Source organism: Nilaparvata lugens, chromosome 1 (genome assembly GCF_014356525.2).
Source record: "Nilaparvata lugens isolate BPH chromosome 1, ASM1435652v1, whole genome shotgun sequence".
NCBI lineage: Eukaryota > Metazoa > Arthropoda > Insecta > Hemiptera > Delphacidae > Nilaparvata > Nilaparvata lugens.
Genome location: NC_052504.1, coordinates 20427988 through 20454886, shown reverse-complemented (window position 1 = coordinate 20454886; position 26899 = coordinate 20427988). Strand labels below are relative to the sequence as shown.

Below are 26899 nucleotides of genomic sequence, written 5' to 3'. Positions count from 1 at the left end.
GTGCAAACGGGAAAATGGAGGAAACTTATTATAAATGCCAAATTTTGGCTTAACAAAACGTAAAATGTCGATTTCATGCGTAATTTAGAGCTTTCAATGCTTGTCCCGTTGAATCGCATTTTTTTGCAACAAGCAATGTCGTTATATACAAGGAGATGGTAATTTTCCGAACCAATTCTTGGAATAATTGCAGTTGGTGAGTGAACGCATTGCCATATAATTGATGGCCGGGCGGGCGGTGGAGTACCTCAGGGGTGTATCAATTCCTCGGATGGTTGCGTTTGCAGCCTCTAATCTTCACTCACCAGCTGCGCTCAGCCAACATTTTACGTCTCCCAGTCTTTTCGGCTTATTTCTCTCCCACTTCACCGTGTTACACCAGCCACCTCCCATCAACCAAGATAAAGCTGCCGTTCCAGTGCACTGATCGCACCCGACCAGCGATACATTCAACCAAATCGATACAAGCCTGGTGACACCTAAAAGAAGAATGGCTACCCCACAGAGTAGGTTGTGTGGGGAGACCTTATTGAAGGCGTTGGAAATATTTTATTTCTCCTGTTCATAAGTTATTATCTAGTATTAAGAGAATCCTTCATGAGTTGATGTAACTAGTTATCAACAGTTGAGAATAATTTCAACAAGAGCAAGATACTTTAATTGATAGGGAAATGAAAAATTATTTTTAATAGCTCCATCTCATTGCTTCCCATGAACAACATTCAATTGAATGATGATTATATATTTTCAGTAGAAATAGTGAGTAATGAACTATTTGTACTTAGTACTATAATTATTTACTTATAACTATTTGTACTTTTTATTGTATATTATTTGTATATTGTATCTAATATAAGTAAGTATATACTGTATTATTGATCCATTAGTCAAAATGTCTCTGATTGACTACTGGTTCATCGACCCAAATACAGACCCTTGAGGTCGATATGGGCGATTAACAAATGCTTGTAATCTATATGCTTGTTTTGATGAGTAAAAAATTTGAATTTGATATAAGAGGATAACATCAGGAAACAATTTGCAGTAATTCATGATATAGCAGATTCCATGAGGAAGATCCACATCCTTTTAGCATACAAGACAATATTATGAAAATACAAATACCAAACATTTAACGTTAGTATTTGGAGAAGCTATTTAATATTTCTTAATACTTCCAAGGAAAATAAGCTGAATCAAATGATATAGTGGAAAGTAGTTGAACAAGTAAGCTCAAGTCTGTTTGAATAAGTCTGTTTTGATCTAAGATTAGAAAATTTATATTCGCTTGATAATCGAACATATTTGAAGTACGGTAGTCGACTATTAGAAAATAGACAAGTTTGCTGGAGAATGTTGCATTAGGCTATTATTATTATTTCCACTATCGTGTGATTTTTTCCGTGAAAAAACCCCAAGTTTTTTAGATTAAGTTCACCTAATCAAATGAGTGATTTTCAGATGCTAGATTGCGTGATACCGTACGAAACAATGAGTGCCATAGGAAATGTAGAGAGATAAATTCTATGATTTATGAAGAAAAGATAAGACATAAAAAATCTAGAGATCTTTCGATGCTCAAACTATGAAGCATGATGTATTCCACAAATAAAATCTAAAGCAAATCATACTATACGTATAATATGTATTGAAGTGTTCAATTCACACATCACAATACAATAATAGTTATTGAAAAATTCAACTTCAATCTGGTAACTGATGGATTTCATTCTGGAATAAACATTCAACTTATTATATCAGGAAAAACTTGAATTTTATTAGACGGTCATTTCAATAAATAGTGGAATGAAGAATAGTTCCCCTCTCGATGTAGCCATTATTGAAATTTAAGTAGCAATAAAATGATGGTGAGATTTCAAATCAATAGCCATCAATCCCAATAATAAAGTGTCTGAACACAAGTATTTAGTGTTGTAGCTAAGGGACAGTATTAGAAAGCGATAATCGGCCGAGGAAACTACCCTGCTAGTGAGCAGAAGGTGATACTCTCCAAACAGGGCCTAGCATGTGTGAGTGGGTGAGGGGGAGGGTGGAGTTGACACCCCCTCTTGAGGGAGCGATCAGAGAAGCGCTCTCTTTATTCGGCGTGAGGTGGGAGGGTCAACTTCAACAGAGCTTTCTCAGCTTCGCAACAAGTAGCAGCCGTTACCCGTTACTGAGAGATCCACGGTAAGTGACTTGGCTCATCAACACTTCAATTTCCCTTCTTCTCTTTCCTGTCGAATTCAAATGAAAAGAAGTGAGATGAAAATTTGAAACCTTTCAAATGCTCAATAGGGGAGTCAATTTTCAACCTTTTGAATAAGAAGTCCGATCTCACTAAGCATCACTGTAGAAATCAATCTGTAAAAGTGCATTCAAGAGAATAACAATTACAATAATATATCATAACACGGTAATTATCACAATGTACTGTTAGTACTTCTTAAGTCAAAAGTTTTGCTCTTGAGTTTATACAAATAATTGAATCCATTCCATGAAACTAATGAGGTTTTTACAAATGAGAAGTTACATTCAAATGAATTTAAGTAGGATGGAAATTTGCAACTCCTAAAAAATACTAATACTGAAAGTGCATAAAAATAATGTTGAAGTTATTTAAATATTACATTTACATTACATTTATTATTACATTTATTACATTCCTTAATCACAACATCAAATTAATGATTGGGAGAGAATCAACAGGATAAACCCAAAACTGTTCCTCTCACTAATTTTGATAAAAATAGTTCAAATGAGGTTCACTGAATATGGGTTGTTCACTGAAACTGTGATGCTCCATGTCCCTAATTGATAATCAATTTATGGATTTCTTGAATTAATATACGTTTATGCATCTTAATAAAGTTTAATCTTATCTATAGAAATTAGACAATAGAGTTGAAAATTTGAATTCCCATATTGGATATAGTGCTCCCTATTTCTGAATGTCTTCATCCCATTGATGATTCTCCATTCTGTAGTGAATGTTGAGCTATGTTCATGTATTAAACGTTCTTTTAATCCTCTTGTTCGACATATCAATCATCAAAAGTGGAATTACTTCACAATAAATGTGTTTCAGCTACGCTGAAATCGAGGAAAATGATGGAAAAGATTGTTGTTCTCATAGTTTACTTCTCATTACTTCTGGATAACATCTTATTGACAGTAGTTGGTGAGTACAGCGATCAAAATCAAAATCTTGTTTGATTATATCATATAGTATATGGCCATATAGAATAAAGTAAAATGTTTCTATTAACTGTAGTTAATAGTACATTTACAGTATTTGAAACATTTCTTGTTATCTTTTTGACAACGCCATAGTCCTCTTCAAAATCTTTTATTTTGTCACACCTTCAAACCCTAAGCTGAACCTGTGCAATAAACGTGATTTTTCATACGTAGCTCAAGAAACTTTGTGGGTAATTTTCGAATTCAGAAGTCTCCGGCTAAAACTGTGTACAAACTCAAGCTTTCCTTGTGCAAACGGGAAAATGGAGGAAACTTATTATAAATGCCAAATTTTGGCTTAACAAAACGTAAAATGTCGATTTCATGCGTAATTTAGAGCTTTCAATGCTTGTCCAACAGATAATCCATGTTTTCATACTAGCTGAACCTGTTAATCGAATTTAATTTACCGTTTAATCGTGTTTGTTATTGGGATAACCTTTGATTAAACCCTGATTTGTATATGTTATTTGGTATTGAATTGTTCATACCTCTGTTACCCAAGGAAGAGTCATAATTTCTCTAGAGTTATAATTGGGACTCTTGGTTCAGGATCAGAGGAGCAGTATTCCATTTAAAGTCGCTAGTATTTGAAACGTGTGGTGGAATAAATTTTCAGCCCTCAAAAATAAATTGAAATATGAAAACAGACATGTCTCTCACGAACTACTGAAGATAAAACTGCCTACTTGTTGAAACTTTCAACAAAACCGTATGACTAATTGTCAATGGCTAATCTGAACATTCACGTTGGATCTAACTTATTCGTCAACCTGTGAAATTGGATTTCTATAAGGGTGTGAAACACAAAGTCGACAAACCTGTCATCAACTTGTTTCAAATAAATAACTGATACATGTGTTCCACATACTTGATCGAACAATTGATTCAGTTCCTTGAAAGGAGTGGTAAGAATACCAAGAGTTTATGAATGTGGTTTCAAAATAATGGTAGGCTTCCATTGAGAGAACATCAAGCAAAATCATCAGAAAGACATCATTCACATGAAACTTTGGTTTGAAATAAATTGATTGGGATATAATTCCTCCTTCAGTAAATAGGTTTCCACATCAAATTGGAGTTACCAGTCTTGAATTTCTTTGTTCGATTCACCACTCAGGAATTTCATTATAGTTTTTTTGAAGCTCCTTTTTTACTTTTTTGCTTTCCGAAAGAAATTAAGGTACCCCAATTTCTAAATTTCTATACGTTTCAAGGTCCCCTGAGACCAAAAAAGTGGTTTTTGGGTATTGGTCTGTATGTGTGTGTGTGTTATATGGGACTGCCACAAGTCCCATATCTGTAAAAATTCCAGGAGCTCCGCCCCATCTATGCAAAGTTTGATTTTAGTTTTCTAATTATCAGGTCTCAGATATAATTCAAACGAAAAATTTCGAGTGGAAAAGATTGAGCATGAAAATTTCTTCAATTAATGTCCAGTAACATTTTCACCTAAAATTGAAAATAAGCTTGAAATTTGAGAAAATGTGATTATTCAATTGCAAACTGTTGGCAACTGTTGATTCTATTAAATCATTCACTATAATAATAATAATAATATCGAGTGACCTGGCTGGCTCAGGTCTGGTGTCAGAGTTTTCAGGTCGCAGCTGATCAATTTCAGGGCCTCTGACATGACCTAACGACTGCTTTTTAGGCAGCCGGGACCGACGGCTTAACGTGTCCATCCGAAACACGGGAGTGGCCCGAGATAAATATCTTGCCCGGGCCGGGATTTGAACCCGGGCCTCTGAATCATAAAGCCAGCATCTGATCCACTCGACTACGGCCACTCACTATGAAGAGATAGCAGATCTCGTGTGTATCCAGCGTTATTGTCCTGTCACCAGCTGGCTCAGAACTTTGAATAGTAAACTAGTATGCGCGGGAACACTAGCGTCAGGTGATCAATTTTCATAACGGCAAGGAAAGTTGTGTGAGTGCGCCACACCAGATTTTTCTTCTTGTGAATAAAGTTTCAACTGTGATTTAAAATTATGTGAATGATGAAAATGATGATGATTTTTATTGTTTTTACAGTTCCTATTCTACCAGACTATCTTCACAGTGTCGATCTCTTAATTGGACAAAAATCTGATAATTCTACTGAAATTCTTTCAAACTCTGAATCTGCAAAGTAAGTATTGAATTCCACGATTTCTCTTCATCAGTGAGTTACTTTCAATTACAACTTATAATCATCAAAAAGCATTGCTTTTTGAATTTTTCCAATGTTAAGGCCGGTAGGTTGGAACCATAGACAACTGATACTAATGCTATATTTTGTCTATTTTAGAGATAAATCAACTATTGGTTTGAACTTTGAATGCGACACATTATATTAATATCCTTGTAATTTTAGATTAGATTAGTGTTTTAATTCTAATATCTGAGCTTGCTATCTTGAGAAATATGAGTTTTATTACTAAATTAAATATTTAGAACTTTGACGAATATGGTAGTTATGGAGCTTAAAGTATAGTATGAACAACTTATGACATGTTTGTTATGGTGATTTATCAATTTATTAATGAAATCAATACAATGCAATGGAAAACAAGAAACAGTGTCCAAGATTTCCTAATTTTGAATAAATTTCCAAATAAAGGTTCACTTCTCACAAAACCTTTATTATCATGGAACTCCGCAAACAACTTGAATTCAACAATCTATTTGGAATGTTGAAATTCTTTCAATTAATCGACAAAGAAAATTCATAGGTAAGAAATTATTCTTCCAAAGGAGAGATTTTTTAATATTGCTATCAATCTTAAGGTATTGATTGATCTTTACTAACTTAACCAGAGATGCAAACTTTCGTGTTTTCTCATTGAACAGTCATCATAATAATCATCATATGCTGTGATAGGCAGAATGTATTTACGCACGGTTGTAATCCTAGAAGCTAAGCCCACCTTGTGTGGGACTGTTTATTCCTGAGTTGAGAGACCAGCCATGTAGGGGCGTTTTACATTGTCGTACGTCCCCGGCTCAACCACACTCTCTACTCTGGATGCATATATCCACTCAACTGCCCAGTGTTCCCCAAACGTAGGACTGGCATCATCACAGTGATAAATTTGCTTCAGTTCATCTGGAGTATATGATATAGTCCTATTATTATCACCATGATAAATCCAATCTATAATAGTGAGTCCAGTGCCTCACTATGGAGAAGAGGTGTCTCTCCACCCCATGGATGTGCACAAGCTTAGAGTATGTTAACATAGACTGCTTAGATCATAGATCATGGATTAGGATAAATAATAGACTAAGATCTGTGGCATAAGGCTCCCGGAATACTGCCACCAGTGATTCCACCAAAGCTTACCGACCCAGTCACTGTTTTGGATACGCTAGCAAACATATCTACAAGCTGTCCAGCTAGGGTACGAACAGAAAGGTCAGGTCGGTATGGAGATTTCAGCTCGCTAGCGTTCTTTTATATCTTAATCGATGACTCCAAATGTTTTGATCATTGCACAGATGTCTAGTGGCCTTAATCTTCACCGCGACTTACTCGTTCTTTGCGCACCTTCAGTCTATTCTTGCAGTTAGGAAAGCTGATAATAATAAGATATGATTTTGAGTTAGTTATTATTATTCTCGCTCATACCGAGATGTAAGTAGCAATATCTGGAATGTGGTAGATGGGCCAAGGTGGACTAATTTGGTTCAAGACTACAACAGAACTTGAGAATCAAGATTGACGTCTGACCTTATGTGATTTGAAATAGAAGAATAAAAGACATTGTAACTAGGAAATCTGTCAATTTTCTTACAATTATAAATTCTACTTATTTCAAATTCTTCCAATGGATTAAACTTGCCAGTGACTTGTACTTATTGAGAGTATTTCACTCACATCTCTATCTTATATATTGTTGCAGGGCAGATGAGTTCATTAGAGAGGAGGCTGGTCCGGTTGGAGTGCTGCTATCATCAAAAGCTTTCGTTCAAATAGTGATGAACCCTATTGTTGGATTTCTCACTAAATACTGTGGCTATTACCTACCGATGTTTGTTGGCACAGTCAATTTGTTGGCAGCAACTCTACGTGAGTAATTGGTTTGCCTTTTCTCCTAAGTTTCAGGTCAAATATAATTGGTTTTGAAAAACACCTACAACTTCTAAGTTCCCACAATTCAATATTAATAAAGTTGCAATAAGAAATTAGTTTATTATCCATCCAAGCATTCCCAACCGATTTACATGCAATTCCAATGTACGTGTAACATTATTTATTTATAAAGAGAATGTCATTCTCCTCTCTGAAATTTCATGTACATTACGATAGGCCTACTGAAAAAGACGAGATTTTCTCTCTTGGACATTTGAATTTGACAATAGAACACAGAAAACGGAGCGGAGTTTTTCATGTGATTCAATGAATTAAAATATAAGGTAGATAAAATAGATTGCTATAAAATGTAAATAAGATTGATTGTACTTTTGAAATAAATTTAAAAAAATTCACATTGCTTTCTATTTATTCGAATCAGTTCTTCAAGTCTACGAATATAAAATCAAACAAATAATAAGTTCATAGTAAATTGTAAATTCATAGTGGGATAAAATTATCGACGTCGACGAATCCGATGGTATACAACACAATCATTGAAGTGAGCTGGAATATCCCCTGGACAATATTATAGATATATAGACAAAATTAAAACTTTCAATTATTTGAGCCACTGTAGATGATCTACGAGTACTCTCTCTCTTTTTCAGTGTATGCAATGGGGGAAAGCTACACATCCTTGTTTATAGCAAGAAGTTTGCAAGGTATTGCATCATCCTGCATTGGAGTCTCTGGTGAGTTTGAATTATTGATCATTGTCATTTTTCAAAGCGATTTTTTCAATCCGATCGTTGACAGCTAGGGCGACAAAAGTTGATTTTACTATATTTTTGTTGTATTCTTGTAGAGATTATTGTACTTTTCACCTCATTTTTCACAGTCATCGATTAAATATCAACTTTGATATACCTGGCATTTTCCCCGTGTCTCATTTTCTGATTAATTTTTCATGAGATGTAGTGTCACTAATCCAAATTTATGAGAGATTTTTCACTAGAACTAATAACAAGATTCACTAAACTAATAACAAGATTTAATTAAAAAGCTTGTCATGTTTTCCTAATAATTTGTGGAATAATATTTTGTTAGGAAGACATTCCTCTTCGATCTATTACAATAATCCCTTGCATCTTCCACAAAAATCATGAAAATATTAAACACTTTATTATAAAGTCCATTATACACTCAATTATAGACTCATAAAGTATGTACACATACCGTAATTGAACTATTTCTCAATAATTTTGATCTGTTATTGATGCGTTTCTCATACGTATAAAATGATAATATTATTGTTCTCCAATGAAAATGTTCCCACTCGAAAACTCAAATATGCTCTTAGAACTGACAACAATGGATATTTTATTAAAAAACGATCAGCAGAATATAATAAAAAATCGATCGTTTCAATTGAAATGACCATTTCTTTTTGCAGGTATGTGTTTGATAGCAGAACACTATCCTTCAGAAGCGACCAGGAGTAAAGTTATGGGAATCGTACTTGGTAGTGTGGCACTTGGTGTTCTACTGGGTTACCCGTTCGGAGGTGTCTGCTATGAATTGCTAGGCAAAATGGCTCCTTTCCTAGTTATTGCAACTCTCATTTTGGTCAATATTGGTAAGCATATAATTTATTATCCTGCATGGAAATTCACGAATTAAATTCTCTTTATACTCTTTAAACTGAATGATACATTGTGATTAGTTCATAAGCTACTGTAACTTGAACAAATATTCCAATGCAGAAACAATTTTGTGACTACAATACTCTAAATCTTATGAGTTCAATTTCATTCTTTTTTCAGGTTTTCAATTGTGCTTCTTGGACCTGAAAGTTGTTATTGATGTGAGTAGAGTACGTACTGGAATAACGCTCATTTCAAAACTTTTGATTGTGATAAGATCACTGTAGTAAACCACCTCTCCACTGTAGGCTATAGTAACGTAACAAGCTTGGGTGCTAGTTTTCCATTAAGTGATTCTCATTCCTGCTATTGTACTCATTTTATGAGACAGACAGACATTATCAAATACTTTTCCATCCTGACATGGCTTCTTATAATATGACTGATCATTATCAATTCTTCTCTTCGTCTTCATCAAACCTTTCTGCCTCAGCGTGTCGGGTGGTTTTGTGCCTCGGTCCATCCTCTCCAGATAGCACTGTTCTCCATCATGTTTCTCATCTCCTGCCAGTTCTTTCCTCGCATCTTTCCCAGCCTCTCCATATACTCGTAATACCCCATTCGTGGTCTGCCCCTTGGTCGTTTTCCTTCTGGTTTGACTTCCAGGAACTGTCTCATTTTCCTTGTCTCCTGTGCTCTACCTGCATGTCCTAGACACTTTGATTGTCTTTGCAACAGCAGCCCACTCACAGGCCTCACCTTTAAGTCGTTCCCAACCGTTTCATTTCTAATGCTGTCTCTCCTATTCTTTCCTACGATTCTTCCAACAAACCGCATTTCTGTTGCTGTAACCCTACTCATATGCCTATCCGAAATCATCCAACTTCCTGCTCCATACATCATTTAGTAAACGATGAATTGATTGAATTGATTAAAATATTATCATTGTAGGCAAAAATACAGATTTTAATATTTGTAGCTTTGCAACTCTGCCTACCTCTCTCTTGCCCACAATGGTAATATTTATTGAGTAATAGGCTATACTTGGTTTGCCTTTTTGACCCGATTAAGGAGTTCCTGATCTATTCGATCAATTATTACTCCAAGATACTCATACTCACTAAGTTAGTCTATTCTCCACTCATTGCACTGAATTTCAAGCTCTTGCTCTCCAGTTCTGCTAACATGCATCACCTTCGTCTTATCAACATTCAAGTGCATCCCTTTCCTTTCAAGTTCCTCCTTCCATTCCAATTTAGCACTCTGGAGCTTTTCTTTTGTATCGTCTCATTATCAATTAATATCATGATACATTATGGGAAAATCAAAATAAAATCATTCTTTCCATATCTATTCTTCTTCCACAATAGTTGAAATAGCATTAATAACTCATTAATGATTTGGTAAAATGTAAAGAGTAACGTAAAATGAAACCTCATAACTAAATATTTTCATTCGATCGTTTATTGTGTAAACTAAATTTTATGATAAGAGACTATTTTCTCATATTTCAGCAACCGGTTGTTGAAACAACATGGAGTCATCTTTTGGCGGATGGATATGTTGCACTTACCGCTGGATCCATTCTCATTTCGTCTTCAGCCATGGCAATATTGGAGCCGTGTCTTCCAGTGTGGCTCATGAACTCAATTAGACCCAAGGTTTGGCTTCAATCTACACCATTTGACTTCAGATCAAACTCAATCAAATCTTATCAATAGATATGAATAATATTAACATATCGATGTACCGTACACCATTTAATTATCAATATCTGGTAAACCCAGTCATAATATAACCAAAACCGGTACCGTATCTCGTTATATTCTAATAATATTAAGTGACAGTTCCGAGCTTTCTATTGAAAATTTGAAAAATTATGCTTAACATAGGCCGAAAATGTAGGGTAAACCTTTTAACAAGGTAATCTAACGAAAAATATCCCAAACTTAACTTATAAACACTAGCATCAAATAAGCTTAACCATATATTAGATTTTCGTACATGCCAGTTTTGGTAAATTATAATTGAAGATTCTAATTCAATTTTGCTTGCGAATCTCTCTTTTAATCTAGAATTTACTGTATTAAACACATAGTACAGTATTAAAATTGCGTTTTAAAATGAGTTTTGTGATATAATTTTAGAATATGCAATATTACTACCTACCGTAAAAGAACTCGCAAAAGAACTATTGCAATATAAATTCGCCCAATATACAGGAAATAACCATGAGTAACGACATAATTGTTAAGATGATCATGGATGGTTATATAGTTTTTTAGTGTGTATAAATTGCAGCCTAATCAGCTAAAATGAGTAACGTAGCCAACAATAATACTGATATTGTCATAATTGTGATTCGTGAAGGCATACTGATTATTATCTATGCAGTAATCCAAGGAGTTCACTTCCGAATAAATTATAATTCAATGGATATGTTTCTATTTAATTTTAGAAATGGCAGCTTGGAACAGTGTTCATTCCCGACAGCCTCGGCTACTTGATTGGCACCAATTTCTTCGGCCTGATAGCTTACAGGCTGGGACGTTGGAGGGTTGCCACTGCAGCCATGCTGCTCGTTGGCGTATCAGCTGTATTAGTAAGTTGGTTATAAGTAAGCTACCATTAATATTGTTAGTAGATAGCCACCAAGTATATCGGCTGTATTAGTAAGTTGGTAATTGATATGTTCGTTTTCATTAGCCTATAGTTATCAGTAAGTAGCCCACCAATTCAGAATAGGTGACTCGAAACTCCACGGAATAATATCATATTCTTCACAAGCTTCATTGTTTCTCTATTAGAAACAAATCCAAGATTTTATCATTTGCGTTCCATTTGTCGGCTGATATTGAACTTTTAACACAGTTTGACATGTGAATAAGATTCTCTCAAGATACCTTATACACGGTGTCCCACGAAGAGGTTTACACGTTCAATTTTATATTACGAACGCACCGATTTTTTTTTTAAATTTTACACGTGTAAAAATGAGTTCGTGTAGGATTTGCCCACACACTGTAGTGGGGAGAGCGAACAACCGTTCGTTACTTCAGTCTCTTTCGGGGTCTAGAGATGAGCGTTTCAAAGTTTGAAGCTGCTGTGGAAGAAAATATATTGAATATATATAGATAGAAAATATCGCCCTGGCGGACGAACCAAACAATTTTCCATTAATCTGAATTGGTGTATTTCAGGTTCCAAGTGCGAAGACAATGTCTGGCCTGATCGCTCCGCACTTCGGATTGGGCCTTGGCATTGGCATAGTGGATGCCGCCCTTGTGCCGCTGCTTGCCAACATCGTCGACACCAGACATTCGGCACACTATGGCTCAATCTACGCTCTGCAGCAGACGTCAGTCAGTCTTGCTTATGCACTTGGTGGGTTCAGCTACAATACAGATCAATATTATTTTATAATATAGATCCATGACTCAATTAGATGTTTTGCTGAGGATAATCAATTGTAGCTCTTCACCTCTTGTACCATAATAATAGAAGAAAACTTTGTTGTTTACCATGAATCCTCTAGTATTCATAGATATCACCCCCTTCTTGTAACACCTCCTGCAATCTATTGTAACATTCGAAAATTTTTCTGAATACACAGGTTAAAGTATCAGACAATAATCTTTTCTAACATTTTATCAAATATACACAACATATCAACTGATTGTTGAGTGAATTCGGTACACATTTCAAATGAGATTGCTTTATAAAATGTTTTATAAGACTCAACTGATTGTTAAGTAAGTACGGTACTCATTTTAAATGAGATTGCTCTATAAGATGTTTAAGAGTGGACTCCATTTTTGCAGGACCAATGGCTGGAGGTGAGCTTGTCGATGTTGTTGGATTTCCATGGGTCATGAGAGTGGTTGGCCTGATGAATATAATCTATAGTCCCTTCTTGGCACTATTGAAGCAAGGATTTCTGCCTCAGGAGAAGGTAAATCGAGCCCACTTATGCACCGAACCAATAGTTTCAACATTAAGATTTTAACTAAAATTCAAGATTTCAATTCCAAACTGGGGATTAAGTTAGCCAATCGGTCAATTGATTGTCAAATGATCATTCTGCGTTGAAATACAGTGTAGGCTACTAGCCTACGCAATTTTTCAATGTCAGTATTAATATATCAAAGTATTAGTCAGAGACATATCATACTGTACTCTATTTTCCAGTTTGACACGTACTCATTCTTCAAGTTTGAGTAAAAAATCTGCATTCTCATTGACAATTTTGTAGTCTCGTTGAGCTGAGTTTCATTCAGCCTTCATGAGTTTTTTGTCTTTAGTTGAATAAAATAAAAACTTTATCTGTAAGAGGCATTTCAATACTATAAAAGAGTTGCCAGAAAAAAATTATTTGAAGGTGACAAAATACAATAGGTAAATTCTAAGAATCATACAGTGTTAAAAATGAATAAGTTCAACTTCTCAACCACAAAAAAAATCATACAGTGATTTGAGAACAAAATACATGGTGCAAGACCAGAATAACACAACAAATACGATTCAATCATCTATCAATAAATGAATAAAGGACATCAGACTTTTTGTGTACTGTACAGTGCTGGTGGGGTGACCAATCTTCATGTTTTCCGGGAATGTCCCAGTTTGTGTTTTGTTATTTTATTATGTATGACGTTATTCAATGTATCTGTACATTAGTATAAATTAATTTTTATCTATATTTATATTATTATTTTTATTGTTCTCCTATTTTTTCACTTTCTATTCTTTCGATTTGATTGAAACCACCACTTGAAAAACTGTTTATCACTCTTATTAAATATCAATATCAATGATAAATAATTGTTAATATTGATTATTTTTGTACGTGTTACTACCACAAATTTATTGAAAGATCAAATATAATTCTACAGTTCATTAATAAATTAGAATTTGTGAAAATATCATAGCATCGAGGCTTTTATTTGAAAATTATATCAAACGTATCTTGGGAGCTGAGAAGATAAAATGGAGTGCTCCAGACATTTAAAAAGTCAATTCACATCTGAATAAGCCTTCAGTTCATTAGCTAAGATTCTGTATGAGCTCGATCCATTCTTCAATTGTTATAATAGTCTATAACATAGTGAAAAGTTTTAGGAAATTCGAACCTAGGTAGTCTTCAGAGCCTAGGAGTTGCAAATTGGTTTGATTTAATGAATCTAGTTTTTGATTGGACTTTTATCATCCAATTTTACAGGAAACAACTTTGATCTCAGGAAGTGAAACAAAAGTCAACTATAAAACAAATGAAGACACAATCAAATCCACTAATTATAAAAGATTTTTCGCTTCTGATGAGAGTGACTAAGAAGCCACACTGGTCTAACATACAGTCATGTATGCTAGTTCCTGATTTGGCAATACCAAACTAAGTCACATAGGTGAGTATATTATGGTGATATATATTACATAGTTGAGATTATTCCGCATCAAATTCCCATAACCAATTCAATTTCATGAGTTATTTCTTATAAACACTCATCTCATGTGTTATTCAACATATCATCTCCTCTTTCAGGAATTCCCAGTTTTGAATATAAAACAACTGTTTATAAAAATCTTCTTGTTCTTAATAAAAAAGTAACTCCACTTTCACCGAAATCTAACATAATTACCCAACCAGAAACAGATTGCATAGGTACCAACATTCAGATTCCCCGGTTAAATAACTCCATTCAACTAGTAAACTGTTTCCACCTAGCTCATTGGCTTTACCGTCATATTCCAGTTGAGATCTCTGACATTGAGGGGTGTGGCGTTGCCATTATATTATACAAGCGGAGAGTAAGCAGGTCTGCAATACTGGGGTATAATACAGTAAGCAAGGCTGCTACATTGGGGCAGAGGCTTCGGAGGCTCTCCTAAATTCGCCTTACAGATGAATATTTCCTTTGAAAATACCAGCATATTATTTCACATATTCATCCATATTATTATGTTGTTAATTTTTCCCCCACACAATATTAAAATACTAAAGTTATGACTGCCGAGTGATACCCTTAAGAGCCGTAGAGCTGAAAATGATTATTATTATTATTTGTATGTTTATACTGCAATCATATAAATATTTTTTTTCGTATTTACTTTCAATTCCAAACTATGTTCAAGTATCATAATTTCCTTAATCCAAACCAGTGTATTTTAAATGTCTGATTAGTTCGACTCGTCCCTGCACATGGACAAATCATCCACACAGTGGATAATAATCTTCATATTTATTATTGTTACACTATTATTTTGTAAATATGTATTTTTTGATTAATAAATTTGAATTTGAATCTCTATCGTGAAATTTACTCATAATTAAATGTAAAACCCCTGATCTTATGATATATTGAATCACTGTAAAAGGCAAAAGGTGATAAATAAAATACCTTCTATGCATGACAACATTCTGATAATCATTTTATTTTCATATTGACAATTTTTGATAAAACAGCAATAAGTCCGAAGTTCAAGTTACTGATTTGTTCCTGTAAATTTTGCAATATGTTTGTAGACATTCAACTGTGGTACTTTTGCATACATCAGATCCACTGAATCGTTTGAAAGGAGCTCAAATCATTGAATCTTCAGTTACTAGCATATAATTATTGATAAGTGTATACGGTACCTACATCTTGTTCGGTAACGTGTTGATAAAAGAAGCACGTATAGAGATATGCCTTAATGAGTTATCACAGTTGCATCTCTAACGTATTCAACAGCTCTATCACTTTTCTATAAATGGAATGTTCCGAAGGATAATATAGGCTACAATAATTAATAACTAAAAGTAAAATAATCAACTCAGATATCACACTTTGTGTGCTCGAATTAAGTTCACAGTCCAACATTCAAAGTGAGACTCTAACATATCAGTAAGATTATACACCAGATGTATTATCATCTTGCAAATAGTTGAAAAAATCATCTAAATATTATTCATGAGACAATGAACAGTAGGTAATTAGTAGATTGGATCTATAGTAAGAACACACATATTGCGATAATATTTCTTGGAATTCGACTTGGAATATATTGCTAACATTAATAAGTCATATTATTTTTGAAATTCAACCGTATAACAGTATTCAATTTTTTCAAAACAATAAAATAATGAATAGGTAACTCACACTCCATTACAATAGAGGTAACTCACATATTTTTGCATGTATTCTATTATAGCCACTCTGATGAATTGATGAATTCTTGATAATTAGTGAATGCTCATTAATACTGATTGGTATATCAGTTGAACTATTGTTATGACACATACTTTGCATTTTTCGAATAATATGAGTGTGACGATGATTATGATTGAATTTGATTGATTGTGATTATTATGATTTTTTTTAGAAAATCTATCCTATCATACACAGATTTTAAACTAATTTCCAATCATTTCTAACTCCCAATCCCAATAGAATAGAACACTCTACCAGGAAAACTATCTAACCAATTTTTTAAGCAATACACTTATTGTCATTTTGTATTGTCCTTGTTGGAAAATTATAATATTGTTATTTTCATAGTCCAGCTCTCCAAGTACAAGTTCATAATTATAATTAGTACGTTGATCTTGCTTCAGCAAATAAAATATTTCATCAGGTCATCAGAAAATCATATTTTCAACAATCATTCATGTATATTTCGCTGTTAGAATTCCCTCCTACAATCAATTTAGTATTTCTTATAGAAAAAAGTATTTGGAATGTATTCTCCTTGTAATAATTTACCAAGCTTCTCCTTCGAAATACAAGATGGGATAGGAGGAAATTTATGTAAATTATTAAAACGTACTACTGTACTGTAAATCATACATTTTTGAACTACAAAATGTTTTTTTTTAAAATGAGGAATGTGTTTCAATATGAAAATATCATAAATTTTTATCAATCAATTTTTACATAACGAATGTTCATATCAAAGATTTTTTAAATGTCAGATATTTTTTCCCTAGAACTTTATTCTTGATACATTCCAAGTTTCTCCCTCGATAACTATTTTGGATTTTTTGTGTATTAATTATTCCTTTTCTAATTTTTTTATCTATTTCAGGTGAGATGCTTTACCCTATCATGTATCACCTTGTACCAAGAAGTGCTACATTTGGCTTCTAGTTCACAAGGTTTTAAGAGCTAACTATATAGTTATAAAAATTATATATTTATTTATTCTGTTTGCCACATCAAGGTCAAAATGTCGAAGTACCGTATATCTTCAAAATGACATTGGTCGGTTATATTCTACTTCTAAGGTGATTTCTGAATTTTCACATCATCAGCATTTTAGCTATGTACTCTCCACTATAGGAAGATTAGAATTACATTCTTGATTAAACAGTGCAGAGTAGCCTTCGGAAATATATACATTGTATTTTGATTACCTATATATGTAAATGTACATCGACTAGGCGCAGAATAGTATAATTTGAACAACGCGCTAAAAGTTTTAAAAGTTTTTTTCAAAAATTAACTTTGTTCCGGAGTAAAAACTGTAAAAATGTTATGAGCTTGATGTTTTCTCAAAAAAAATATTTTTTATTTTCATCATTCATGTATCCATTATATTCGTTGAGAATAAACTCACTATTGATGAAAGATTTATTTTATTTCATACTGTTTCCATTTCCTCCGGTCATTAGTTCTTCTTTACTAATTTTATCTCTACATGTAACTTTCTTTTTCAAGAGGGGCCATCCCAAAAAGTTGATGCACATCAATTGAATTTTTAAAAATAATTTTAAAATTATTCTAAATTATTTAGAGAAGTGAAAATAAATACTAAAGGAGCAAGTCCAGCTTCGTATAAAAATAATAATCTATCTCATTAATGTGAAATTCATGTGATACTGAATGAGGCTGTGTTTCAAAGTTATACCATGAGAAAACTTTGTATCTCAATTACAATCAAATCACCTCGAATAATATGACATTTATGATTTTTAAATACCTAAACTAAATAAAACATACATTTTATAAATAACTGAACTGAATCTTCTAGAAATAAAACATTATTATCCGATTGCTAAAATAATATTGCGGTATTCATATCATTGCAGTTTAATTGAGGATTGAAATATCAAAGGCTTGTTTGTTCAGTTTATGAAAATTTATCAAAGAACAAAGTTGTCATTAAGCATGGTCTACTGGCAACATCTTTCTAAAAATATTCTCGAATTTGGTAATATTTTATTTTCAAAGTGTGGTCGTACGTAGTACCCTAATTCAAGCACCTACTGTCTTAGTACAGTGAGTTCTTCAAATCCACCAATTGCTCATTAAGTTTGTCTCGACTGCTATAATCTTACAAAATTGCAAACAGATACAAAAATATATTTCAAAGTATTAACAGTTTGTTTTCAGTCTAAAATACTGTTAAACATGCAGAGTTAGTTCTAAATCAACTAATTTCTCTTCATCAAAGCATAATACTGTAAAACGGTATTACCATTGATTTGTAGCTTTACAATAAAATGGTAGAGGCCCGGCGCCAAAACCAATGATAGGCAATGTACACAGAGAGGATATGGCAATCAGTAGCTGGACTATTCATCTAACAAATCAAAAAAATTCTTCTCACAACATTAAGAGTTGAAATTATGGAGAGATGAACTTTTGATGATGAATAGCGAATACCAATATTGATGAGAATATTTTGGTTTACACTTTGGCTGGATTCTGCTTTCCGACAACCAACATAGTTTTCTGTAGAAACCGAGTTGCGGTCACTGCAAACATAATAGAACATTTAATTACTCATTTTTACAACAATTGAAATACTTTAACAATCTATTGATACTATAAGTGCACGTCTTCATCATTAAATTATCGATAAAATTTAATATCTCTTATACAGAATTTCAATGTGTCATCATGTATCTATCATAAATTTTATCATTCCATTATTGGAATCCGGTAAAATTAGAATAACATAAATTGAATAAAACACTTGGTGAATGATACTGTATTGGAGATCTAACTGCAAATAGAGATGAAAATTTATTCACGAGTTTGAATTTATTTCATTTATTTACAATAATCTGAAAATATTATTATCTTGAATCAACTTATATGACATTATAAAATTATCAGATACTCTGTATATGATGCAATGAATAATTTATATTGCATATTTCAAATACTATGTTTATCTTTCAACTGAATGTAAAAAACTTGTATGCAATCAATAAATAGATAAATCATCACATTTGGATTAAAATTAATAGTGATAAAATATTGATTCATTGATTGGAATTGATTTATAGGATTGATTGGAGTTCCACAGATAAGATTTACTGGAACCGTAGAATTTTCAAATTCTACACCTATATATAAATTTTAAAAATTGAGAAAAGTTAGATGATACAATAATACACTACTGGAAGCCTTTAAAGATAGTTCATTGTTCAAGAACCGCTCTTATTATGATTTCCGATTCAATGCAGTCTACCTAGAAAATCATAATAGGTATTAGGAATATTCAAGTAATCTTACAATGAATTAGGCATTAATTTTATTCCTTCACTTCACCGTTTGTTTGAATTACACTTTATGAATAGACTTGAACAGAATCAAATAAGTAACACGGTAGTAGACCACAAATTTTAAAAACTCAAAACTTACTTTTCTTGATTTTGTTGGAGGAACACAAAGGGCAGCCTTTTGTAAAGTATGGGTGACTCTCGCTAAAAATTGGAAATAATAGAAGAGGATAAGAAATAAAAAATAGAGTAAAATAGCTTAAACAAAATGTCAAAGAAATAGAATAATGATGGAAGAATTTTTATCGAAAAAACAATAAATTCTATAAGGTAAGTAATAAATCATCCCAAAACAAAAATAATGTTGGCCTAATCAGTAGAATCAAGTTTTTAAATTATAGGAAATTAATGCTTAGGAAAATTAATGTTGGGAAATGTATGCTTAGTAATCAACTCGTACATTCATTGAATAGATCTAGCCTATAATGATTCTCTGTTGTACCTATTCAAATTCTGAACACCACAATATTCATTCCTGGTCGAAATCAACTCAACTCAATAACAATTGAGTAGTAGCCGATCAACTTGTCCCAGATATCAAATGCTAACTTTTGTTTTCAACAATTTGAATTGAGAAAAAAGTATTCCCAAATTAATCAAATTTTAGATCTTTTTCAGAAGCTATGATTGAAATAATAATATATCTTATTTCGCTGAATGATGTTAAATAAGGGATAGAAGTAGTGTTTCTTTCAATTGATATCATAAATACAAATGTATATAAATTCTCACAATAGATCAAATACCAGAAATTATTAATGAATTTAGAAAGTATTATTCCATTGATTAAATGAAAAGCTATGCCATCTACTAGGATATAAATCATTTTTGCTTATACTGGAACTATCATCTTTGATGCATAATATAAATTCAGGTTTTATACATGAATATAGTTTTCTGTAACGTATATAATTTCCTATTTTCTCCATCGAAGTGAATAGGCCGTGGCTAATGTTTGACTTTATTGATATTAAAGATTTTTAAGATATTAAAATCTCTACCTAGAGCGATCTTGAGTAGTTTGAGAATTGATATAATAGAATAAAGAGTTGATTCGATAGAAAAAAACGAGAAAAATATGTATATTCACTCACCAACTGCTTTTTGGAAGAATATGGGTTTACTCTTCCAAGCAATGAATACTAAATATACAGGAACACTTGTGAAAATCATTAGGCATCCAATTCCTGTGAAGAAATAGAAACATACCTATCTTTATTATGGAATAATGGAAACAATAGCAAACATGGCATATAATATGGCAAGAAATAGCATGTTTAAATCCTGCTTTTGGTATCAAAAAGTACGGCAATGTATTACTCAGCTTCCTGATCAAAAAACATACAAAAATAAAATTGCAAAACCTCTCCTCATCTTGCTCCATTCAAAGCCATGATTTCATTTTTAACTTTATGAACATTACCTATTTCAAAAAAAAATTATTCAAATTCTTCACCTGATCAAATAATTTTTTTTCTGAATTGATCAACCAATTGTTCAATTCACTTTTAGTCAGCTGATGCCAAGCTTTTTATATCTGTATCTTACCGTTTCTGTAAAAATACAGATATCGTCAGCTGATTAAAAGTGAATTGCTCATGTTCGCGGCGCATATATCTGTACGCACCTTTACATTTATTCTGTATAATTTGTCTAGTAATAAGTTCAGTGTTTTGCATCATAGATGTGGCCACCTCATACATTAGTAGCGCATTCTCCACCCCCCCCCCACCTGGGAATTTATCGTTACGACACCACAGAAAAGGATAAGAAGGATCTTTTCTTCTCTGTTACGACACCCAAAATGACCTCAGATTGGCTAATTTTCACCAAAACCTGATTCTCAACCAATCGGAGAGAATATTTTGGGTGACGTTACGATAAATGATTACAATTTGTGAGTATGAAAACCGCTTACCGCCAGTCCGATTCAGCTTTCAATTTCCTACATCCATTCAAATTCAATTTTTCTATGAAAATATAAAAGGTTTTTCTAAAGACAATGACCTTGTTCATGTAGCCAATACTCATTTAGCATTAGGATACTTTCTGATATTTTATGTTAAGTGAGACTCAGGAAAATAAAAGCATAGGATACATACAATAAGCATACAGGAATAGCGTGTATGCTTTTTCTATGATAAATAATAGTTCATAATCAATGCTAATAGCTGTTGAATAATTATGCAGATCATACCTGTTTGTTTTGGTTCGGCTATCATAGGCACAACAGTTACCAGAATGGTGGCTACAATATAGACTATTGGGAATATTAGATTCACTTTGATAGGCCTCTTCAAAGCTGGTTGAGTGTATCGAAGAACTGGAAGACATAAAACGGAGACTCCAATACTTAACTGAAAAGAAAAATAATATTATTGAAGAGCATATTTTTATAAATAAGTATGCATTAATTAGCGTAATTGGAGTGCAAACGTATCAAATAATTTATAAAAGAGGAATGTTAACAGGTAATAGAATAAATTGGTAATGAATTTTAAACTATTAATAAATGTTCTTAAGTACGATATTCTGTCACTATTCAGAATGCAAACTTTGGAAGAAAACTTTTGAAAACAGCAAATTGATTTTTCTATGCAGAAATTTATTTACGTTAAGAAACTCCAGTACCATTATATTATAATTTAATTGGATTAGTGAATGTCAATTGGAAGATGCTTAATTCATAAATTACTTTCATATCAATTTATTATACCCTAACAGAATATTTTTCCCTGATTCAAAAAGAATACTAGAAAGCACGCGAATAATATTCTAAAAACATTAGGTAACTTAGGGTACCTACTTACCCAAGTTGCAAAGCCAACATAGTTTATGAGAGCCTGAATATCAGAGACAGTTAAGTAGAGAAGAGATAGCAGCGCCTGGAAATTAAAAAAAAAATTATCAACTGCTCAAAAATATTTTTTTTTAATCTAACAGTTATGTGAGAGGAATGAATAATATATATATAGCGTATTTATTCCTTGTGAAAGTGTGACAATCATGTAATCCTCTGTGTTTCTCCAAATACTACGGTATTCAACACTTGGTTATTATACATCAATCTCAAAAGTAGGTATCCATACCCAATAAACAAACATTTTGTCTTTTTATGTGATTTTGATAATTATATTTGGGCTATATGATTTCAATGATAGAGTGGAGATATATATACCGTATACAGTATTTCAGATTTCAAGTGCAATCAAAAGCCTTATCGCTTGAATTTATGATACTGTTGAGGTTTTCATCTAGTTTTTTCAGCTTAATTTTTGCAATCACCACCCAAAACGTTTAGATTTTCATAGTTGCACGATAATTGATTGGATTATAGAATTAAAAAATAAAAAACAGTAAAATAACTTACAATGCACAATACTGCTGGAGTGGGAGTCAATCGCTTGATTTGGATCATTGTGAGAATCTCTGGCATTTGGCCTTCACATGCACCCGCATAGAAAAGTCTGCAATAAAAACCAGAATATAATAATGAAGAACATACGCATGCCAAACATGAGATTAAAGGTGATTTATTAATATATTGAGTATGTTTGTATGTTTGATTCTACCTCTTCTTCGGACAAAATAATTAATTCAAAATGTATTAATTTTATTGATGATTTGATATCTATTACTTTTCATCAACTTCTTAATTATTGACACTTCAAACTGTCAGCTTTAATTGAATGAGAAGCTTTGGTTTTAATTAGAAGGGGTGCTGACGGTTCAAAGTGTACCGTATCTTACTATTATGAGGTTCTGATCCTGAAGGGAAGAAAAGGGTGATTGGACATATATAAATAATCCAAGGTTACATGTCAATATTGCTGGAGAGTATTGATTCCTCCTCCTCCTCCTCTGTAAACATACTGCATTCGAAATAGATTTCGGCTACGGTACTAACACAGTATCTGATATGCGAAGTTAATGAACTTGATCAGATTCTACAAGAATCAACAAAATAGTTTTGGTAGGCTATATGTTCTCCTGTTCTTTCTATTTCAATGATGATAATTTATTTTCAATTCCTGATTAATTTGACTATTATTATAACTTTCAATCAACAATAATAAAATCAAATAAGTTTATCATTAGATAACAACAACCTCTCTTGTAGGAGACACAATTTTTACAGTTGAAGCATTTAATTTTACTATAGACTAGAGACTATTAGCATGGAGAAAAGATAATAAATAAATAAATAAATAAATATATATATATATATTATATATATATATATATTATATATATATATATATATATATATATTTTTTTTTGTTTTTAGAATAGAATTATATACAGGGTGTTTCAGAAGTAGTGTCGAGAATTTTAGGGTATTGTACCTGGATGCTAGGAGACTACAAATGTCATATTTGAAGTGTCCAAAACTCAGCGGTTATCCTTATAGCTGCCATTTTGTTTTTTTCACTTAAACATTTTTATCCCAAGAACGAAATGTTGTATTGATCTGAAATTTGGCATGAATATTTATGCTATAAAGACTCAACTATAAAAAATAAAAAAAAAATTTTTCGTTGAAATTTTTCAAAATGGCGGCAATTTTAAATTTTTGATGGCGAATATCTCGAAAACCGTCCATTTTACAGAAAATTTACAAGAGACACAAAAGTTAGAAAATTTTTTCACGATTCCAATGATACCTAATTTATTAAGATTGGTCGAAGAATAACAGAGAAATTAATTTTTTTCGTACTGCATGCATGACCACTTTTCACCATTTAAAGATCAATATTAATTTTTTTATAATTTCATGAAAACCGTTCTTATTACAGAAATATACAAGAATAACTTTCCTCCAAATTTTATTTTACATTGAAAAATATTAATTTCACTCAAATCGGTTCACTGATACTAATGCAGCAATTGCTCAAAATGCCGTCCTTCAACTTGATTACACAGTCTGCACCTTTCAATCATGGACCGTCGAACTGCTATAAAAGCATTTTCATCATCTTGAATGGCACCTGCTGCAGCAACCACTCTTGCCACAAGGTCTTCTTCGTTTTCTACTGGCGTGCTGTAAACAAGGTCTTTCATATGGCCCCAGAAAAAAAAATCTAAAGGGTTGAGGTCAGGTGAACGTGCGGGCCACGGTACTGGTCCACCCCACCCAATCCACCGCTGACGATAGGTCATGTTCAGAAAGTCCGTAACAACATTTCCGAAATGAGCAGGGGCACCATCATGTTGAAACCAAATATTATATCTGTTTGCAAGAGGCACATCTTCCAAAAGTTCTGGTAGTGTGTCTCTTAAAAAAGTAATGTACGTGGGAGAATTCAGACGATTAGGAAGAATGTATGGTCCAATCACGCGATTACCTAAGATACCCGTCCAAACATTCAGCGAAAATCTATGCTGATAACCACGCACTTTGACCTCATGAGGATTGTCTAAGGCCCAGACGTGACTGTTGCGAGAGTTGAAGATTCCTTCTCTTGTAAAGCTGGACTCATCGGTAAATAACACATTTTCTAGAAAATTTGGTTGGATAATGTCTTGCTGAAGAAACCAACGGGCACAGTTTACTCTTGGCTCATAGTCGCGTTCAACCAATGAGTGAACTTTTTGAAAGCGGAAGGGGTGAAGTCTTTCCTTGTTTAGTACATGCCACACAGAAGAAGCACTTGAATTGATTTGCTTTGCAACTGCTCTCGTACTCGTTCTAGGATTGAAATCGAATTTCTGCAATACTTCCTCTTCAAAAGCAACATTTCGAACTGCTCGAGGCCTACCAGCAATTACCCTGTTCCGTTCAAATGAACCAACTTCTCTCAGCCGATTGTGAATTCTTGTGAACACCTTGTCGGAAGGGAGACGGCGGTTTGGAAATGCAGCTGCATACATTCTTCTTGCTTCGGTCGCATTGCCAAGAGCTGCTCCATACATGAAGTGAATATCGGTGTACTCCAGCGAACTAAATTCCATTACAATAATTAAATATTTGTGTAGAAGCAACGTAAGAAAATATTGAAACTGGAAATTTAAGATAGAAATAAGACCTAGGAAACGTGAGACTAAGAAATAGGAAGCACTACATCTGGTTCTTTACTTTTAATGAAACAACAATACTTTTACAAGACAAACATTATCATCTGAAAACCATTGTAAAATCATCTGTTTGCCCATATGGAGCCATACCGAGTTTCAAAGCTTCATCTTAAATACATCTGGAATTAAAAAATTAATATTGATCTTTAAATGGTGAAAAGTGGTCATGCATGCAGTACGAAAAAAATTAATTTCTCTGTTATTCTTCGACCAATCTTAATAAATTAGGTATCATTGGAATTGTGAAAAAATTTGCTAACTTTTTTGTCTCTTGTAAATTTTCTGTAAAATGGACGGTTTTCGAGATATTCGCCATCAAAAATTTAAAATGGCCGCCATTTTGAAAAATTTCAACGAAAAATTTTTTTATTATTTTTTATAGTTGAGTCTTTATAGCATAAATATTCATGCCAAATTTCAGATCAATACAACATTTCGTTCTTGAGATAAAAATTTTTAAGTGAAAAAAACAAAATGGCAGCTATAAGGATAACCGCTGAGTTTTGGACACTTCAAATATGACATTTGTAGTCTCCTAGCATCCAGGTACAATACCCTAAAATTCTCGACACTACTTCTGAAACACCCTGTATATATAAAGGGTGTCCCAGATAAGGTGTAAACCCCGGCTACCATAGATTCTACATGCAATTTGCAACAAAAAATGTTCAGTAAAATTTTCTTCTATCGACCTTCGTTTTCGAGATATATCGATTTTTCAATATTTTTAAAGTAGGCGTACTTCCAGTCATTAAATCGTCAATATCTCAAGAACCATTGGTCTTAAGTGAATTTTGAGGACATCGTTGAAAAGAGGACAACATTTCACATTGATTTGATGTATAAAACATGCCAAAGTCGATTATACAGAAGTATTTTTTAGCGGTCAAAGTTGAAAAAGAGTGATTTTTGAAGTTTTTTTGAAAACTTCAGACACATTTTTCTCGATTTTTTTCCAGGGTACGAAATAATTTTTATAGCGCAAAAACTTCCTTTTTTGATTATCTTTCGAATGAGACCAAATACAGGTGTCTAGCTCAAATCCTCGAATCAGAATTTCAGTTTAAATTCGATTTTTTAATTAAAAACGAGACTTATCTTGTTTGAGTGTGAATAATTGTCTACAATTTGATAGCTTTGTGTCGAGTGATTGAGGGCGTAAAAATACTTTTTCTATAGGAAATTTGGCTGAGAAATTCAATGAAACTGGTTAGAAGTTCGTATCTGCAATTGTTATTGAGATACAAGTTGAAAATCGTTCAAAGTCGAGTTAAAATCTAAACTTTTCAAACAGTTTTTTCTTGATTTTTTTTTCACAGTAACAATATTTTT

General features: G+C 32.8%; 2 protein-coding genes across 5 annotated transcripts in view; one reads left to right on the top strand and one right to left on the bottom strand.

Moving 5' to 3' along the window:
* The first annotated feature begins 1828 nt into the window (after positions 1-1828).
* On the top strand, positions 1829-14703 carry LOC111058205 (synaptic vesicular amine transporter-like). The gene is made up of 12 exons (XM_039421610.1): positions 1829-2190; positions 3089-3181; positions 5281-5377; positions 7131-7297; positions 7972-8055; positions 8757-8939; positions 9127-9167; positions 10461-10607; positions 11405-11548; positions 12147-12330; positions 12768-12898; positions 14165-14703. Exons 2-12 carry the CDS (start codon positions 3109-3111, stop codon positions 14273-14275), a joined length of 1362 nt encoding a protein of 453 aa, XP_039277544.1. The 5' UTR covers positions 1829-2190; positions 3089-3108; the 3' UTR covers positions 14276-14703.
* A 642-nt stretch (positions 14704-15345) lies between these two features.
* Positions 15346-26899, bottom strand: part of LOC111058207 (Y+L amino acid transporter 2) — a 46948-nt gene continuing 35394 nt past the window's right edge. For 2 of the 4 annotated variants that reach the window (XM_039421594.1, XM_039421601.1), the window contains exons 9-14: positions 22863-22959; positions 22303-22377; positions 21690-21849; positions 20587-20679; positions 19575-19636; positions 15346-18679 (exon numbers count right to left, since the gene is read on the bottom strand). In XM_039421594.1, the coding sequence (XP_039277528.1) occupies positions 18677-18679; positions 19575-19636; positions 20587-20679; positions 21690-21849; positions 22303-22377; positions 22863-22959 (490 nt within the window). In that variant the 3' untranslated portion in view covers positions 15346-18676. The remainder of the gene's footprint in view (positions 18680-19574; positions 19637-20586; positions 20680-21689; positions 21850-22302; positions 22378-22862; positions 22960-26899) is intronic. The other 2 variants (XM_039421591.1, XM_039421592.1) reach the window with 1 other exon arrangement.